Genomic DNA, 21,282 nt, shown 5'->3' on the forward strand with positions numbered 1-21,282 from the left:
ATGCAGAAAAACGATGTGAAAAAAAACCCCACCTATTCATGATAAAAACTCTTAGTAAAATAGGAATAGAGGGGAAAGTTCTCAACTTGATAAAGAACATCTTTTAAAAAGTCTACAGTTAACATCATAATGAATGGTGAGAAACTAGCTTTCCCACTAAGATCAGGAAGAAGGCAAGGATGTCCCCTCTCACCATTCCTCTTCAACATTTTATTGGAAGTACTAGCTAATGAAATAAGACAACAAAAGGAAAAGACTGGGAAGGAAGAAATAAAAATCTGTTTACAGATGACATGATTGGAAAAAATTGGAAAAAACTGGCAAAACAAAACAAAATAAAACAAAACCCTTGGGGAACTAAGGAGGGATTACAGCAAGGTTGCAGGATGCAAGGTTAATGTACGAAAGTCAACGGCTTTCCTACGTATCAGCAATAAACAAGAGGAATTTGAAATTAAAAACACAATACCATTTACACTAGCACCTCCCAAAAGCTTATATAAATGGAACCTTAAATTATTTTTTGAATTTGCAATTACTGAAGGGGTATTACATCTTCACTCTAGACTACCTGAGAATCTGAAAAATCAGTGTGAAGGATCAGCTTTAAAAAGGAGAGGGGAAGGCAACAAAAGCTTAAGAAAAGCTGGTCTAGCAATTTTAAGTGATTCTGGTGTTCTTTACCTGATCGATCCCCTCAATTTTCTTCACAATAATCGAGCTTTTGTTTTAAGGGCAGAACTGGCAATCTCAGTTTGAAATGACAAAAAAATTTCAATTTGCCAAGTATAGCTGTAAAGGTGATCTTGCTCTTTCTGAAACATTTAATATTGCATATATTTAATTCACTCAACAGAGATGAACAATCTATTTGAAAGCAGTAAGAAACTACAATTATACTTCTTACTCTCAATCTGCTGTTGAATGACATGCATTTTTAAATTTCAGCCATTCTAGTAAGTGTGTAGAGGTCATCTCATTGGATGGCATTAAAGGTAACGAAAAAATTTAAACGTAAAAAAATTACTCAGATAATGTATAAGAGTTAGTATCTTTCAAACATACACATTCAAAAGAAAAAAATGAAAGCTTGAATGGTGTAAAGGCTTAGGTCCGTTTGGCCGAAAGCGCAGATTTAAACCAGATAACCTCGATGTCCTTTTCAACAATGTGATTCTATCACCCTATAAAAATAAATTCCACTTAACATCACAGTCTCTACATAGATAGGCACACCTCCTGTCTAAAGATCTCCTCAGCAAGGTCCTCATTCAGTTCTGTACCCAGAACCTGGTGGTCATACAGCCATAAATAGTTGCTTGTCATTCAGTTCTCATAAATCTCAGTGAAATCATGTCACAGAAAAGCTCTTGGTTGAAAATGATACTCTTCCTTTCTTTAACTGCCTCATTCTCCATTCTAAAAACCCACCTCAAAAACTTAGCTCTTTTTAGTGTTTTTATGGCTTATGTTGAAACCAAAACCATATCTGTCCTAGGGTTTGACATGGAGCCCTACCAAGTCTCTCAACTGATAAAACACGCTGTTCAGATAACATCCTAAACTACCCACTTAAGTCACTCCTTAACTCCAAACGGGAGTATAGAGAAATAAAAATCAAGCCAAATAAAATGAACAAGTGCCACCTCATCTAAAGGACAGAACTGTTTAGTATGGCAGAACTCTAAATGAGCAAGAATGGCAGGTAGACATAAAAAAAGGTTATTTCATTTGGTACAGATGTAAATGTGTAGACCTGCTGGTTATAGTACGAACACATTATACCTGTTTTTTCAAAGTGTTACTTCCTATCGTCAATAGTATGATATTTCTTCACCAATAAAAGGCAATTGCTATATAAAAACCATTAGGAAAAACCAGCAGGATGGAGTCTCTCTCCTCCAGATTCAATGTCTAAAACTGTATATACCACGGTGATTAGGCAGAGGGAACAGCAAGTCTGTCGTCAGAGGAGCAAAAAGGGTGCTACCATGATGGGAGGAGCACAGTGAGAACAAGAGAGAGGAGTGAGAGATAGGGTACCAGAGGGAGCCAGATCGTAGGCCGTTCTAAGGGTGTTAGCTTAGAAGGCTTGTGAGTGACATCATCTGACCTCCTTTTTTTTTTTTTAAACAGGATCATTTTGCCTGTTGTGTTGAAAATAAATTTAAAGGGGTAAGAATGTGGGTTGGGGGGAGCAGAGGGATCGAGGTGATGGTGGCTGGACCAAGGTGGTAGAGACAGAGATTGTGAGAAGTATTTTGATTCTGCATATATGTGTTTGAAAATAGAGCCAACAGAATTGGCTGATGAACCCAATATACATCTCTCTCTCTCTGTATGTGTGTGTATATATATATACACAGACAGGTAGATGGGTAGGTATGTATTTATTATAGAAGGGAAGTGTGAGTCTGACAAGGCTGAGAACCACTCTGATCTAAGCAACCATTTGCAAATGTATGAAGAGAGGAAGAAGATGGTTAACGGTACATATGAGGGACTGCCATATAATGCCTACATCCTCATTGACACACACAATAAAGGGCACCTACAGGCCAAAGATCTACACAGAAGTAATATGAAACACCCCCCTACCCAGTCTTAGGTTATGTTTTCTAACTATAGAATTATAGTTAGGTTATAGAATCACATTGTTGATTTCTATGTCTTAAAGTGGCCCCCAGACAGGGTAAAGAAGGAGTACATTATGTACACTGTGCCTAACGTAAATCAAACTATAATCTAGGTTCACAAAGAAAAAAGTGATATTCTCTTGCCAGTGCCAATTACTTCCTCTTTAATATTACCTTGTTATTTACCACCAATTCAAACCAACACAGGCCCAATTCCTAAATAATCCAAATTAGCACCAAGGGCTATTCCATTCTGTCCCTACCAGTCCCCCTCCCTAAACCCAACAGGTTCACATTAAATAGCTTAGAATACATTCTCAGGCTCTACAACATTTCTCCTGATAATATCAATGATGCAACTAATATTCATACTATTTATAATATGATAAAGCAAATAATGGTTATTAGAAACCAATAGAAATATTACTAAAAATAGTATCTTAAAAGATACATAAATATAAAAGAAATTAAGAAAAAATTTGTAACGCTAAATTTAAAATGGAAATCATGATTTTTCTCTTTAAAAATGCTTTCTATTACTATCTACTAAAAGGGACTAGCAGCAATGACACCCTAGTAGCAGTGAACACACCCAGCACCCTAACCTTGATTCTAAATAACGTTCTCCACTGAAAGAGAACTCTCTGGAGAAATGGCTGACACCATGTCTGGGACAGGAAAATTCAAAGTGAGTGTGGAATATCTAATTGCATTACAGAGCAAGAAGTACTCAAACAACAAAAGGGTCATGCCAAAAATACACAGGAGGCTGCTTTGAAAGGGTGCATAAGGGCCAAATTTGGGATAATTAAAGCAAAGAGAATAAAGACCGTAACTGATTATAATATACTGAAAAAAAGTCAAAATCCATGTATACAGAGGGGTTATTTAAAATAAGGGGGAAAACGGGGGTGGCGGTGAGAGAGAGAGAAAGAGAAAGCAGGGAGGAAGAGAGCTTTCCTTTAAAGAAGAATTTCAGCTAAAAATAATTAGAAAATCACTGTTCTTCAGTCTCTGGTGTAGTATCTGATTTGGTAAAGATCAGCAGCAGATGCTAAAACTATTAGTTGAAAGATTGTTGGAAGACATGATATTCATACAGTGTGGAGCAACTGTTCAATAGACTACTTACCAATAGACTACTTGCTGCATAAGGAGAAATGTACTTCTACAATGGAGAGATCTGTCAGTTATTACCTGAACATTTTCTCACTAATGGCAAGACAACCTGACATTATGTGCCTCCTGACATTAAGTTCTAGGAAGCATTACCTATGCAGCAACTTAATCAAAAATGCTTATCCTAAATCTAATCAAGCTTCTAGACCCGTGCTATTCAATCTGGTGGTCACCACCCACATGCAACTATTGAACACTTGAAATGTGCCCGGTGTGACTGAGGAAGCGAACTTTAAATTTTATTTAATTTTAATTAATTTAAATAGGAATACATGGCTAATGGCTACCATACTGAAAAACTGCAGATACAGAACATTTCCATCACTTCAGAAAGTTCCACTGGACAACACTGTTTCAGTCTTAAGCTGCTAGAAATACAGAAGATAAGGAAATAAATTAAAGGACACCAGGAAGAAACAACAAAAAGAAAAAACAACCCAAAACCCCAGAACGTGAGACACGTTAAGACAACGATCCTGGACTCTTTTAATAAGTCAGCATCAACATGAGTAGGGTGTGGAGAGGCTGAGATTACAGTTCTATAATACAGCCTCAAATGACATACCACCAATTGTAATGTATGAGGAAACAGATATAATAGACATTTCATGATAATTTGGAACATCTGAATACAGAGTAAATATCATATGATATTACGGAATTATAAATTTTCTTAGGTGTGACAATGATATGTGGTTATGTAGGGAACTGGCCTTATTCTAAAAAGATGCATGCTAAATAGAGAACAGAATTCAGAGGTAATGTCTCAAGATAGCTACAAATTATTTTCAAATAGCATAGCCAAAAGAGGGTAAGAATCTAAACACAGATAAAGCAAATATGCCAAAAGTCAACAGATATTATATCCAGAAGAAGGTATACGGTGTTTGTTTTACTATTTAAAATTTTTACTTAGATGTTTGTAAAATTTCATAATTAAATAGCTGAGGAAAAATAATCAGCCATGGAATTATGGTAATATACCGTTGTCTTTGTACTTCCTGGCCTTTTATTCTGCTAGGAGCATTTTTTTAAATTTATTTTTTATAAATAAATTAGGTTTATTTATTTCTTTATTTTTAGAGGAGGTGCTGGGGATTGAACCCAGGACCTCGTGCATGCTAAGCATGTGCTCTGCCACTTGAGCTGTACCCTCCCTGTGTTTTATTTTTATAATCAGAAAAATGGTGCACTGAAGTAGTCACCAGCTTACTTAATTACTTAATCAAGTAATCAAACTGCCTACACTAATAGCATCACTAAATGCTAGAAGGAATACTTAAAAGCCCTCAGAATAAGAGTCCTGTTCAGATTATATTGTTTACATTCTTAGGATTAAGAATTTTTACAAATCACTCTAATGGAAATTCCTAGTCAAGAGCACCTGTATATTTAAACTAACATGGTCACTAACACAAACATACAATAACATTTTGAATATGACTTTTCATAAAGCCAAGAGTATCTGTTAGGTATTTTTACAAAAGCTAAAATGACAGTCACTAAAAATTCTCAATCATTTTAAGGTTGACTCCAGAAGTAATCGTATAAGTAACCTAGGAGTAGCCATGTACCATTTCCTAACAGCCTAGGGGTAGAGAGGTGCCCTCCTCTGAAAGAAGAGAGAGGCCTCCTTGTTCTGGGGTCAGAGTTGAATTACACTCTTGGTCACGTGAGCACAGAGCAAAAACTGAGCACAGGGATTATCACAGCTGCCTCAGCCAAGCCCTTCACTGGAGGTAGTGTCTATGCCAAGGTCTCCTTTCATCTCTGAACTGTAACTGAGAGGAAGGGCCCTTTCTAAGTTCTCAGCTGCCAGAAACAGGAGATTCAATACGGATTTACTTAAGGGCCTTTGCCAGAGATCTGCAGGATTCAATCTGTCCTCCAACATAAAACGGCCTCACATCAGCTTCCCCAGTAAGATATGGTATGTTTTCTCTGTTCATTTTATACACTAAAAATGACTTTTTTTCCTAAGGAAAAACTCTTAACTTCTTTTGCTATATTTTTGTGTATACACTTTCCTAGGAAGGCAGAATAAATGTATTTCCACACACAAACATGTATGTCCATGATAAGTGAACAAAGGCTTTTTTGAAATGTTTTATCACAGAGGAGTCACATTTCCCATTAAATTCTTTTAAAAAAGAATAAATTATCAGAATAAGATAATTATATGTAATGTGCTAAAAGACATGATTCTTACATTTTATAATGCTGTGAAAAGAAGCTAAAAATATCTTCTTACCAAGCAAAAATAAAGACATGGTAGTACTTACAAAACACCCCTCTTAGGGGAAGTAGCATCCATCACACTGTTATACTTCATAGTCACCTCCTCAAGATCTTGAGTATAGTTGGCACATAATAAGTATTTATGCCTATTTTCTTCCCAACTTCTTATTTTGAAAAACTTCAAACATATAGAAAAACCTTTTGCCTATTTTTGTACCAATTTTAAAGATAAATCTACAGGTGCATACAGCCATACATGTACATTATTATTACTAATTCATATTCATGTGATTTTAAATTCCTTAAAAATTAAATAATGGAAATTCAGAGAATGCTATCTAAATAAAGCCTGCTTTTCAACAAACAAATGGGGTTGTTTTGAGGTCTCTCTTGATTTACAATAATTTACATTTGGATATATTTCCTCTTATTAACAATTCTATTAAACAGTGCAATATCCCTAAGGTTAAAAACCTTTATTTGCCTTCATTTATCATTTAGAAGACTAAAAACAAACTATCTTCTTACAAAAGGTTGGCGCTTATCAGTTTACAGTTTAAAATAAAGTAATAATCTGCAAAATAGCTCATTCAACCTAATTAAGGACACATCTTTTTGGTTGTTTTTCCATTATGAGCCTTTTAGTACTACTACTATTACTGTTTAATCTACCATGAATACAGTATGTTTATTAACATTTTAAAAACAATTTTTAAAAATTAGTTGCCTACCCTGAAAGATCGGGAGATCTCACATAACAATCCAGCTTTCACGCTTCTCTTGAAACATCAGAGGCATACTAGGTCTTAACTGCCACATGAGAAGTGGCTGGGCCTGAGCAGAGGCTGTCTCCTGACAAGGGTAGGCTCTCCCCACTTTGTTAGAGCTGCACCCACCATCAAGTGCCTGTCTACTTCCCTACAAGCTTATGAGCTGGAGACCCCCGATCTATTACATTACTTCCCCCTAGTTTACTTATCATATTGAAATGATTGAAAACATTCTTAATATGATATATATTTTATGGTTAAAATTCTGGATTTTAAAGAAATCATGTTATTTCCCTAATAAATTCTGTGATACCCTATCCCCACCTTCCATTCACAACTGTTCAGGCTGGGCCAAAAAGTAAAGATGAAAATACAACACAGTCAGAGCTTTTTCACTTTTTACTTTTTTCTCCACTCCTCCAGAGTCAAACACTATGAACTAAAAATAGGTTGACAAAATAGTATTTTAAATTATTCCGAAGTAGTCACAGGCTTTTCAAATATTCTACTTGTATATAACAAGAGACACGAAACACTGCTTCCCTGTCAGAGACAGCTCTGAAGTACCATATGGAGCCTTCTGGTTGCTATGATACATATATAAGAGAGTACAAACTTTCTTTTTTTTTTTGCAGGGGCAGGGAATACAAAGTACAGGAATTGGGATAAGAAGATACAGATTTTTAAAGTAAAGTTCGCTTTGGCATTTTCCATGTTCTTATCTGAAAATGCAAATGAGATTAAGAAGGGTTACAGTAAATTCTTGAGAGGCTGATGTAAGATTAAGATAATCAGGAAGCAACTTCAGCGTTCTTGAGGCAACCATGATCCTTGATACTATATTAAGGCATCTAGATGTTCAAAAAACTTTCTTAAATGAAGGTGAATTAAGTCAAACATACTGTGAAATGTTTATCTTATGAAAGACAGTGTATCAAAAACTTGAGAGAGGGCAGCAAGATACAAGGACGTCCTAAAAAATTTCCAAGATGGTGAGTTTATGCGGCAAAGCAACAGGTGGTTGAGCCAGAGGAGCAGAGAAGGGTGACACCAGGACACAAGTGAGCAAGTTGGAGAATAGTTACTTTTTTTTTTAAAGCTAAGTCTGTATCAGGTTAATTATCAAGCTGCCTACAAATATTTTATAGTTAATATGCTAGAAATGGTTCCATGGATATGGGCCCTGCCCAGACATGAGGCAGCAGATAAAAAGAACTGGCATTTGGCCACACTCTCAATTATCATTACTGACTACGTTTCTCTAAAGGCAGAAGGTGCCCATCTTTGTCAAACTTGAATAGAATGCAGTTGAAAGTATGCACGTAATTTGCCTTTTCTACTTGTTTTCAGATGTTCTGTATCCTTGTGATAACACTCCTGGTTTAGCTTAGGTGAGAATGGGTACAAGAAATGGAAGTGTAACGCTGAACAGAAGACAGAACAGTTTCAGATCCAGTTTCTCCTTCCCTGTCAGCCAGCAGTTTTACCTTTCCACTGAATTGGCAAGGAAGAATAGCTCTGAAAACCACGTAAAGAAGTGCTTTTCTCTTTTATTGCAGAGAGAGTGTCACAAGGCTGGCTCATACAAGCCTTTGCTGTCCTCAGCTAGAGCGCACTGTTACCAAGGCCCATGGCCAGCCCTGGGAGAAACCCTCGTCCTTCTGACACTTGAGGGGTCACTATAACAGGACTTTAACTATAAGCAGCTAAAAAATGGAGGCCAGATTCCAAAATGAAATACTTCAGTTCTTTAAATGTGATTGCTAATGTTTCAAATGCTTCAGATTTCTGTTTCTGAAATTCAGCCAGCATGCTAAAATTTTTAAGCTGGGTTGAAAGAAGCTTCAGAACAGGTTGAATTTTACTGTACCTAGTATTGACAATGCCATGATAAACTGCTTAATAATCTTCATGCTTACATAGAAAGTTTTTATAGTACAAAATAAATATATGTTCAATGCAGAAAACTTAACAATCTAAGAGCTACGCAAAAGCTAACCACTGTAAACGTTTGGTGGACATTGTCTCACGGCATTGGGTGTATGGGTGCTAAGATTAGATGTTCTGCATTCAGATCTCACCTTGAAAACTTGAGTACATTTAGCTGGGCAAAATTTGTTTGGACAAATTATCTGATCTCACTGAACCTCAATTTTTTTCTTACCTGTAAAATGTAGATAATAACAGCTCCTATCTCATAGAGTCTGGTGAGGAAATGCAAAATGCTAAACAGAACATGGCATATACTAAGCATATAAGAAGTGCTATCTGTTCTTTCTATACAAATAGACACATGTATTTCTTCCCCACTAAATTGTTTTATATCATAAACACTGTTTCATAACCTGCTTTGATCACTTAAAAATGTGTTGAAAATATTCTCCTGTGCTAGTAAAGATCTTTTTACCATATACACAGGACCTTTGGTAAAGCTGCTGCAGGCAGTACTTAAGCACAGGCTGTCAAGAAGGAGCCGAGATGGCGGAATAGAAGGACGCTAGTAGCTCACCCTCTCCCACAAATACACCAAAACTCACACCCACGGACCCACCAAGCCAAGCGGAGCACCTGCTGAACTACAACAGAACATCGCCCTCTTCAAAAGACAAAGACACCACGAATCTGGTAGGAGAAAAGGAAAAAAGAAAGATGAAAAAGCAAAACAGTGCGGGACCGTTCCCACGGGGAGGGAGAGGCAATAGAGGAATAGCGCTCGTTCGCTGGGTCTCCCCCTCTCCAACAGAAAGGCCAGTGGGACGGAGGGGAACCTCTGAGGCTCAGATCTGTGCTGAGCACCCCTTGACAGACAGAAATAAGTTAAACGGGCACAAAAGGTCCCTGCGACACCCAGCCCGAGATGCGAGCTGGCAGCTGGGGGACGGGACAGGCTGCCTGAGCTGGGCGGAGGAGTGGGGCAGCTGCACTGAGGCAGCCCCGGGGGACCGCAGGATACTGCACGGTGTGGCTGGGAGGGGATTCAGAGCAGAACAACCTGGGCCCCCCATAAATTACGGGAAAAGAAAAAAGCAACACTGCTGGTGTGCCCTGGGAGGAGAGGCACCGTAGCCTTTGTATCCTCAGACCCACGGCGCCATTACTGGCCCTTCTCGGGAGAAGAGAGGCGGGGCGCAGCCACAGGCACAGCCACCCTCTCCTCCTGTGTGCAGCGCCAGGGCGGGGGCAGAGCCAAGACCTGAATCCGCACCTGGGGGCTCTGCAACCTCCTAGGCAGAGCTGAGTCTTGTTTACAGCCCGAGGTAGACAGGATCTTTTTGCCCTGGTACCTCAGAGAACTTGCGCCACCAAGACAAATAAGGAGTTGGGTTTTTTGCACGGGGCAGGGGCGGGTCCGTTCCGTGGTCTTCCCTGAGCCCACCTGCGGAGCGCCGACCAGAGGCAGAGTGGGCAGCTGCACAGAGCAGCGGAGCGACTGGCGCAGGGAGAGGGAGATTGGCGTTCCTGGCAGAACGCAGCACCTGACCACGGTGGAGGGGGCACGATCCACCCGCTACCTCGCCGGAGCGCAGCATCTGACTGCAGCATCAGGATGGGTAGTGACCCGCCCGCCCACCGTGATGGAGCACACCACCTGACCCAGCGTTGGGAGGGGGCACGATCTGCCTGTCTACAGGCACTGAGAGCAGCACAGACGAGGGCACCAACGGAGGGCCTCTGGAAACAGCAAGCTGAGTTTGCAAAACAGAACGAAGACAAAAAGACTTCTCGATAAAATCATTAAGAGTGCACAATCTCCAGGAGAACACTTTCCTTTTTTTTAAATCCTTTTTTGTCTGTTCTATTTTTTAATACATTTTTAATCTTTATTTTTTAAACAATTGTGTATGTCTACAGTTTTAAACTCTTTAAAAATTTTTCTTTTAAAATCTTATTATTCTTTTATTTCATTTTTATTTCTCTTGGTTTTGATCTCCTGTTATTGATTATACACTGTTTTCAAACCTTTTTTTCTCCCTTCTTTTAAAATTCTCTCGTTTTATCTTTTAAAAAATCTGTTCTGTTTTCTATTACCTTTTAAATTTTTACTTTTTAAACAATTGTATATGTCTCCAGTTTTAATCCCTTTAAAATTTTTATTTTAAAATATTTTATTATTACTTTTAAAAATCCACCTCATTATATTTTTATTTTTCTTGTTTTTGATCTCCTGTTATTGATTATATACAGGTTTCAAATATTGTTTTTTGATCTTTTCTCCCTTTTTTTAAGGTTTTTAAAAGACATCTCAACTCGATTGCTATTCTGCTTCAGCTTGCTTTTCTGTTATTGATTATACACTGTTTTCAAAGCCTTTTTTTCCCTCCTTTTAAAATTCTCTTTTTCTTAAAGTTTTATTCCTGCATAGGCTTTAGATAAATAAATAAACTCTTCAAGGACCATAATAGATAACTGATACTCCATAAGCCACAGTGCCAGAGAGATATGAGCAATATGAAGAAGCAGAGGAACCACTCCCAGTTAAAAGATCAAGAGAGATCCCCTGAAAGAATGATCAATGAAAGAGACATTGATGGCCTACCAGATCAACATTTCAAAAAAGGAGTGATCAAAGCACTGAAGGACCTAAAAATGATAGTGTTAAGAGATATAAAATATGTCAAAAATGAAATTGAAGCTATAAAGAGCCAAGTAGAATTGGTAAACTCATTCGCTGAGATGAGAGCTGATCTAAAGGCTGTACAAAGCAGGCTAGATAACGCAGAGGAACAAATAAGTGACCTACAAGACAGGACAACAGAAAACACCCAATCAGAACAGCTGAGAGAAAAACAAATAAAAAACAATGAAAACAATATAAGGGACCTATGGGATAATATAAAGCATGCCAATCTATGCATAATAGGGGCTCCAGAAGAGGAAGAAAGAACAAAGGGGATTGAAAAGGTATTTGAAGAAATCATGACTGAAACCAAACCTACAGAAGGAATCAGATATCCAAGTACAGGAAGCTCAGAGGGTCCCACACAGGAAGAACCCAAACAGACCCACACCAAGACATATCATAATCAAGATGGCCAGAGTCAAGGATAAAGAAATGATCCTAAAGGAAGCAAGAGAAAAACTGAGTTACAAGGGAACCTCTATAAGGCTCTCAGCTGATTCTCTACACAAACACTACAGGGCAGAAGGGAGTAGCAAGATATATTCAAAGTCCTGAATGAAAAAAAGATGCAGCCTATGATACTTTATCCAGCAAGGACATCCTTTAGAATAGAAGGAGAGAGAAAAAATTTCATGGACAAGCAAAAACTAGAAGAGTTCAGCAACACTAAAGCCATGCTGAAAGAAATATTGACAGGTCTACTCTAAATAGAAAAGAAGCAGTATGCTACAAAAATGAGAAACTCATAACTGGAAAGGTGATAACTATCATAAATGACAAATAGAATAAACACAAAATTGTAAAAGAAGACATCTAAATCATTAAGAGTTGGAGAGGGAAGCAAGAAAATACAGAGTTGTTTTTTTTTTTTAATTTTTTGTTCTCGGTAGGATGGGTTTGAGCTTATATTACTATCTGTTTAATACAAACAGTCATAGTAATAGATTAATAGAGTTACAAAAAAGGGTAACCACAAGCCAAAAACTTACAAGTGAGTCACAAAAACTAAATAAAATCCAAGATAATACAAAGGAAAATTACCAAACCACAAAAGGAAGAAGAAAGGAACAAAGAGGAAATACCAAATCAACTGCAAAAATAAGTTCAAAATGGCAATAAATACACATCTATCATTAATTACTGTAAATGTTAATGGAATAAATGCTCCAATCAAAAGACGTAGAGTGGCAGACTGGATAATAAAGCAAGAACTTTCAATATGCTGCATACAAGAGACCCACTTTAGGGAGAAGGACACATAGATTGAAAGTGAAAGGATGGAAAAGGATATTCCATGCAAATGGAAAAGCCAAAAAATCAGGTGTAGCAGTACTGATTTCAGACAAAACAGACTTTAAAATAAAGACCATAAAAAAAGATAAAGAAGGATATTTTATAATGATTAAAGGAGTAATACAAGATGAGGATATTACAGTCATTAATATATATGTACCCAATATAGGAGCACCTAAGGACATAAAACAATTACTAACAGAGATAAAGGGGGAAATTGATGGGAATACAATTATTGTCGGAGATTTTAACACCACATTAACATCACTAGACAGATCTTCCAGACAGAAAATAAGGCAACAGAGAAATTAAATGATACAACAGAAAAACTAGAGTTGGTGGATATTTTCAGAGCATTACACCCCTAAAAAATAGGATATACATTCTTTTCAAGTGCACATGGAACATTTTCTAGGATTGATCATGTACTTGGGCACAAAAGAAGCCTCAACAATTTTAAGATAGAAATTATCTCAAGCATCATTACTGATCACAATGCCATGAAACTAGAAATCAACTACAGAGAAACAAGGAGAAAAAAGCACAGGTTGTCATGATTTTACAGCACATGACCTTGTCACTCTGAGCTCAGCTAGATGAATAAGAAATCAGCAGCTAACGAAAGTTAAGGCAGACATCTCCAAAATGGCTAGAAGCTGATGTGGCCTGGCATCTCTGCCAAAGGCAAAAGCAATCAAGTCCTTTCTCGGGAAGACTGAATATGAGACAGACGGAGTGAGTCAAGAGACAGGTGAGTGATGCAAGAGGGAGGAAAAACACAAAACAAAAAGTGGTACACAGAAGTCAGGAGGCTGAGAAGAGATTAGGAGGCAGCTCCTCCACAGTGGAAGAGAAAGGCTGGGCCGCTGGTGTGGTGACCAGGCTCTTGAGCTACACTGCCTTCCCACTGTCCATCCTCCCACTGCTAGCAAGGTCTGACTGCACTGTGACCTAAGTTCCCAATTCTGCACAGCCTGGCTGGGAAGCTGCTGTGGTAATGTCACATTCTTCTCCCTCAATTAACTGAGGGACTAATAGATGTATGTCTACTCCTGATAACCCAAAAGGGCCTACCTCAACTGCATTTGAGGCTGCTCTAGTGTTCACACCAAAAGTCAGCACTTATTTTGTTAAGCACTTGTCATGTGTTAAGCATGGGGGTTTCAACAGTGAGCAAGGAAGAATGATACCTGACTGTACAGAGTCTAAAGTCTAGCACAGAAAACAACTAGAAAAGCAATAAAGCATGATAAATACGATGCTAGAAGTACAGCCTTCAATAGAAACACACAGGAAGACTAAGTCTGCAGAGAGGAATCACAAAGACTTCATGCAGAAAAAAGCCTTCAGGCTGAAGCACAAAGTTAGCTAGGTGTGCCAAACACTGCAGATTGCTCACTCAATAGCCACTCCACACACATGAATGCCATGACGGCCAGCCAGCCTTGCGAAGTTATAGTCTTGACTGAGCTACAGTGAGCTGGATCAGTGTTCCCTATAAGGTCACCCATGAGTCCTGGCCTAGTTTAACAGGAAGGGTGAAGGAAACCAGACATATTTTATGATTTTGTAATGTTGAAGACAATTTGGTCTATTAGATGGTAACCTTGATTTTTAAAGTATAATCAAATAACTTACTTCTGACTTGTGATTTCAAGCTGAAAATCTTAAATTTGTATATGCCATGGGAATATTTAAAGACTCAAAGATTCACTTTACTTGTAAGTTTAACACACGACATTCATAGGACTTTTTGCTGAAGAGCCTCATAAGATTTTCATTTTTTTAAAGTCAGACAACTGAAGTTCTTTAAAAAGCAATCAAACTAAATTTATAAACACTATTTGAAACATCTGAAAGTCTTCAATGAATTGGTCTAGGTATTATCCAAAGGCCACTTAAAAGTGACTAGTAAAATCTCTTATGCTTATAAATATAGCAATCAGATCTGTAAGCATTAAGAAAGAACTAAGTTTTTAAATGTGTGCTTTTTTTTTTAAAGAGTTATAGCATTTTGAAAACTAAATAAATCCCTGCATAGTGGTTTCTGCTTACAAAACCTACCCTTCAAGGGCAATAAAAAACATCTACCTACATTCTCTGATTCCAAGTCTTATTCTCTGTTGATAGACACAGAATTGGAAAACCCACTCCCTACATTTTATTTTGATATAAGCCACTGAAATGATTGTCTTTGTAATGACATGTTTCTCTAGTTTTTATTGCTTGTACAAACATCTGGTTTATTTGGTACCTTATTCTTTATCCTCTCAATAATGCCGGAATAAAGTACAGGGTATGGTAGGACTCTCCTTTGATTGGAGGGGAAAAAAATCTGCTCAAAGTCAAGCAGGATTCTTCAAAGTCAAGGCTGAGAATGGTAGGCAGTGTTTAATTTTAAACTCAGGATTCCCTTTAAGATAGGAGGTAGGGAAGATACTGAACACATGAAAAGTATAGTTTAATTATCTGTTGCTGCACTGTTCACCTTTTCGTGTCCAACCCCTTTATTCCTACTCCACTCTGTTCTCCCTTTTACCTACCGGAGGATGGTACGTAATTTCCAGGAAACAAAAGGGTAACCCTGTATCTGTTCTAAATCCCTCACTGCAATTCCTACTGCAGTCATCTAGTCCCCTACATCTTAGTTGCACTTGTATAACTCAGGGGCAATTCAACCGTAACATTCAAAAACAAAACAACAACAGTAACAACAATTTGACATCTCTCTCCGGCTTTCCTGGTGTGCTCCACAAAGGTAAAGCTGTCAGACTCCCCTCCTACAACTTTTAAAACCAAGTAGCAAGTTTTGCCCAAGGTCTCTGAATTTTTTCCTTTCTCTCTATTCTAGAACCATCAGTCTACTTCAGGTCTTCCAACAACCTGTCTGAATCCACGGAGCTGTGGTAACTCTGTCAAACATCACTTTTGCCTTAGGTGCTTCAGAAGCCAATGGATTTAAATCAAAATTTTGTAGCTTAGGTCCACCAACTGGCCCTACCACATTTATTTGAATTGTGAAATCTTCTGGGTCAAAAAGAACTCTGATAATTTCCAGTTGGGTATTTCTTCAGGACTTTTATGCACCGTCCACAGTTCCATCTGTCCTAGAAGCATGTATTCATTACCTTCTGTTCACCCAGCTGTGTACTAGGCACAGGAAGGGAGGATTTAGAATGGGAAACATAATCTTTGTCCTCTGAAGTTACAACCTAGTGATAGATACCAGATACATGATAAAACGAGAGCAACATGAGCCAACATAAGTCTGCAGGAGTTTACAGCAAGGAAAGAATTCCTGGGGTATTCCAAAGTTAAATTAGTCCAAGAAGACATCAGCAAGGGCTCAAACCAAAAGAAATGTAGAATTTAGATTTTTTTCCTTCTAAGCTCTATTTTACATGTCCTTAGAATCGGTCTTAACTCTCCTCGGGAACAAGAAAGTGGGTCTAAAAAGCACTATCTATCTGACCAGGACAAGTAAGTGGGGTGGTAAAACTGACACCACTGAGTTAGGACTCCTAAATGAGATAACGTAAGCAGAGCAGAGAACACTGTTGCTGCAAGAGGCTATGGAGAAACGTTAGTTCCTTCCTCCTGGTTTTGAATTGCAGATTGTTTCTCAGTTCCCCCAACAAAACTGTAAGCTCTTGAAATAAGGGAACCAAGACTTTATTTCTTTTGACTGTTTATTCTGGAGTATCTAGTAAGATATACTGGGCATGGCCCAAGAATTCAATACATGTATGTTGAATATCATGTCACTAAATAAAAGATACTCTTATCTCTCAAGATGTACCATTAACAGCTTATGGCTACCAGAATTGTTTCTTTAGCCACTATTCTATTGCCAGGACCCAGGAAGCATAGGAGAACAAGGGCCACTTCTTCCTCATTCAAGGGTTAATGAGAATAAGCCACTTATGCCAAAACTGCCTATTCCTCTTATTTCATACGGCTCATGAACCATTTGAGTCTCGATTTTTTGCCACAGGTAACAGAGGCAGTGTTGGAAGAGATCCCTGGGAAATCACAAAAGACTGTCTGGTATAATCAGATACAGTCACTACAGTAAGCCTTCCCCTTCCATAGAGTGCCTGATAAACATTACCATGTGATAATCTGATCACCCCTTCCTTGCCTTCTTTCTGTGACCGTGAGTCTGTTCATTCAGTGAGTGGCGATAATTTCAGAGCTATACAGACATGACAAGTTCACGATTACAGGGTACAGCTGCACCCTTTCTTCTCAAGGCATACCTCCTCACAGACTTCACGGACTGCTGCCACACTTGGCTCCTCCTCCGGCTCCATGCCTCCTCCAGGGACAATCCATCGGTCTGGATGGCGACTACTGCTCACAAGTAGCACCTGGAAGTCAGAGGTGGCATGGACAGTTAAAAACTCAAAAAAGACACATTCATACAAATTCAGAGTTTAAACATCACAATAAAAAAAGTACCTAAGACTCATTCTTTGTTTTTACCTCTCCAAATCACTTCCTGTAGGGTAGCTTTTGTTTGTTTGAAAAGCAGACAATCTGTCTATTGAAAGCAGAAGGGCATCTGAACCAGTGTACCCTCCCCCTCAGACTCTTAGCCACTTGTCCTATCTATCCTCTCCTTTGTTCCTTTCTCTAAAGCCCTTTGAACACAGAGCTGACAATGACACTTTAAAAAAAGGACTGTCACTGATGAGCCTGTGAGTGCTGTCAAGAGCTGGCCTTGGCCTAGCTGGCACCACAGTCCCAACTTTCTCTTCAAGGTTCTCATTCCTGTGTGTCCCAGTTCCCACTCCCATCAGATGGCCACAGGCCAATACTACACATCATCCTAAGCTCTAAGTGTGCTCTGTGAACCTAACCGTCTCTCTAACATGAGGAGTGGAAACATTTCTTTGCATCATACTTTCAGCTGAGATAAAACTGGGATTCTTCTACTAGGAAATTTTATTAAGAAATGAAAAGAAAGCAACCAAACACATACACAAAACCGTTTCAGAATACAGGTTACTAATTCAAACGTAACCAACATTCTAGTCATGGTTGAAATAAAATCTAGAACTTCCCTAGTTCTTTTTCCTTACCACTCTCTAGGACAGATGCTAAATAGCTGGACTCCTCATTTGGAGGTAGAGCTGGGTTGGCATTATTTCCAAAACTAAAGGAATCCTCAACTGCTCCCTAAACAACCACTTTCTGATGATGTCTTCTGAGCCTCCATCCCTACTCCAAACCATATTCCCCACCCACCCCTCCACCCTCCAGCACTTAACCTCTACTCTGCAGTGATCCTTGTTGCCACAAAATATCACTCCCTCCTCTCTAGCTCTCACAGACCCCACCACTGACTTCTAGTTACCTACCTTCCAGTCATCTCCTCTCTCCCCCTTAAGGGCTCTGCAACTATGCGGCCTCGGAAATTCTACCTTTTTCTTCATCTTTTATCCCTTTTCTTCCTGTCGTGATAGAGTCTCCTGATGTTCCTCTACAAAATCTGTGGTCTGCAGACTCAGAGGGGACTACAGAGTTATAAGAAGGAAATCCATGAGTCCATATACAGTCACTAAGACAGAGCCCATGGACTGAGAAAATAATGTCTTATACTTACAAGCACTATTTTTAAATGTATATAAACTCTGCTTTGATTAATACAACGCAGAATAATTTAAGATAAAGTCCACAGTAGTATTTGATTGGTGTATATGTTTAATCAAGTGATACTAAAAATACAACGTAGAGGTTCTGTGAAATTAAGCTTTTAAATAAGACTCATTAGACTCCTACTTCACACCATATACAAAAATTAACTTCAAATGGACCAGCAACCTAAATATAAGAGCTATAACTATAAACAGGGATAAATCTTAATGACCTTGGATTTGGTAAGATAGGGCAAATTCTTAGACATGACAACAAAAGCTTGAGAAGCAAAACAAAACAAAAAAACCCTGATAAATTCAAATTCATCAAAATTTAAAACTTTTGTGCATCAAAGGACATTATCAAGAATGTGAAAACACGACCTACGGAAAGGGAGGAAATATTTATTTGTAAATCATCTGATAAGGGTCCAGTATCCAAAAATATATAAAGAACTCTTACAACTCTGACAAAACAACAAATAGCATTTCTCCAAAGAAGATATACAAATAGCCAATAAGCACATGAAAAGGTACTCAACATCATTAGTCACTAGGAAAGTACAAAGTAAAAGCACCATAAGATATCACTACACCCACTAGAATGGCTATAATTTTATAAAGAACAAGTACTAACAAGAATGTAGAGAAACTGGAGCCCTCATACATTGCTGGTAGGAATGTAAAATATTTTAGGCACTGTGGAAAACAGTCTGGTGGTTCCTGAAAAAAGTTAAACATAAAATTACCATTTGGTGTAGCAATTCCACTCTCAGGTATATACCATACCCCCAAAGAACTGAAAATAGGTACTCAAACATTTAGACACAAATGTTCATAGTAGCATTTTTTCACAAGAACCAAAACAGAAACAACTCAAATGTCTTTCAATGGATGAATGGCTAAACAAAATGTGGCATATATATACAAGGATTAGTATTTAGCCATAAAAAGTAATGAAGTTCTGATACATGTGACACAGTGGATGAACTTTAAGAACATTATGGTAAGGGAAAGCCAGACTCAAAAAGTCAACATATTGTATAATTCCATTTATATAAAATATATAGAAGAGGTAAATCCATAGAGACAGAAAGCAGATTGGTGGTTGCCAGGGACTGGAGGAAGGGACAAATAGGGAATAACTGCTTAATGGGTACAAGGTTTTATTTTGGAATGAGGAAAGTGTTTTGAAACTAGATAGAAGTGGTGGTTGCTAAATGCCGCTGACTTGTACACTTTAAAATGGTTGTTATACAATACAGAGAAGATTAGCATGGCCCCTGTGCAAGGATGACATGCAAATTTGTGAAGCGTTCCATATTTCAAAAAAATAATAAAATAAAATAAAATGGTTGTTATAAGAAATAAAAATTAAAAAAGAAAGAAAATGAGTAAATGCTATGCTCTGGTAGCACTGGGTACATAAATAGTTGTCATTTTATTCCAAACGTGATCTGTAAATTGGAAATAATTCTTAATTAAACTATTTTAAAACCAACCAAATAAATAAATAAAATGGTTGTTATGTTATGTGAACTTTAGCTCAATAAAATCAGTTTTCATATCACAGTAATTTTTTAATCTTTTAAAAAATTCCTGGTGTACAGCATAGTGATTCAGTTATACATATATATTTCCTTTTCATAGTCTTTTTCATTACAGTTTATTACAAGGTAGTGAATATAGTTCCCTGTGATATACAGTAGGACCTTGTTGTTTATCTATTTTGTATATAGTAGTTAGTTATCTGCAAATCTGGAATTCCCACCACCCCTCCTTTCCCCTCTGGTAACCATAACTTTGTTTTCTATGACTGTGAGTCTGTTTCAGTTTTGTAAATAAGTTCATTTGTGTCCTTTTTTTAGATTCCACATATAAGTGATATCATGTATGGTATTTTTCTTTCTCTTTCTGGCTTATTTCACTTAGTATGATCCATTCATGAAAGCATCAATTTTTATTTTCTTCTCACAAATCTCCTGATGGGGTGTCCATCGCTTTATAAAATCTCAGTAATTTTTTAAAAGCTAATGTAGTCAGTGCCATTACTTTCTTCTTCAGAGTCTACATGTCAGAGGACTGGCCTTCCAGAAGATTATCCTTAATTTTATTATATTAAATTATAAAGCTAAAGTAATATACTATTTTCATTAAGGAAAAAGGAGATCACTGCCACATCCATTCTCCTTAATAATTGTGGCTAATATTACATTTTTAAAAATTCCTTATCAAAAGAGAAATAAACCCAAGTATAATCATGTTTGTTAATTCAAGCCAAAAAGTGTAAACAAAAAAAGTCCTCCAAAGAGTCTAGACAATAACGTTTAAGTAATATTCTACCTAATTGACAAGAGAGATTCAAGAAGAAAAAATTGACAAATGGGTTAATCCTTTACTGATTGTTAAATACATAACAACATGTAATCCTTCTTCCTAGAGTTCTCCCACTTCCTGGCAAAGTGTCAACTAGACATTATAAACCTAAGCATTTGCTTCAAATGCCAACTAGGGCCATCCAATTAGGTTACAGTCCAAATGAAAGACCTTTACAGAGACATTTCAAAGCTAAAGCAAAGAAAAGGAAACCTGTAACATATTATAACAGTATAATTTAATTTCTAAATTTCAATCAATGTGAAATATTAACTAGTAAATCTAGCCAGTGTTATTGTTTTGTACATTCAAAGCATGACTGTATGAAGTAAGGCTACATATCATCCTGAGGCTGGAGAAAACAAGCCACATTACTTTGCAGTCATAGTTCAAAGCAAATGCTATTACCAATAAATAGGTTCTTCCCCTCAGTAAGTTTCCTTGACAACCCATTGAAAATGCACTGCAAAAACCAAAACAAAATATTCCTTACTTTAACCAGAGGCTTTACTCCTTCCTACCTTATAAAA

General features: G+C 37.6%; 1 protein-coding gene and 1 non-coding gene across 2 annotated transcripts in view; one reads left to right on the plus strand and one right to left on the minus strand.

Annotated features, from left to right (window-relative positions):
- Window positions 1-21,282, minus strand: part of NUDT3 (nudix hydrolase 3) — an 89,250-nt gene that overhangs the window by 25,231 nt on the left and 42,737 nt on the right. The window contains exon 2 of the mRNA XM_074348510.1: window positions 16,997-17,107. Within this exon, the coding sequence (XP_074204611.1) occupies window positions 16,997-17,107 (111 nt within the window). The remainder of the gene's footprint in view (window positions 1-16,996; window positions 17,108-21,282) is intronic.
- Window positions 19,602-19,704, plus strand: LOC123615088 (U6 spliceosomal RNA). Its single transcript, XR_006722622.1, has one exon. It is a non-coding gene; the product is annotated as a U6 spliceosomal RNA (small nuclear RNA).

This window comes from Camelus bactrianus, chromosome 20, assembly GCF_048773025.1.
Source record: "Camelus bactrianus isolate YW-2024 breed Bactrian camel chromosome 20, ASM4877302v1, whole genome shotgun sequence".
In the NCBI taxonomy this organism is placed as follows: Eukaryota; Metazoa; Chordata; class Mammalia; order Artiodactyla; family Camelidae; genus Camelus; species Camelus bactrianus.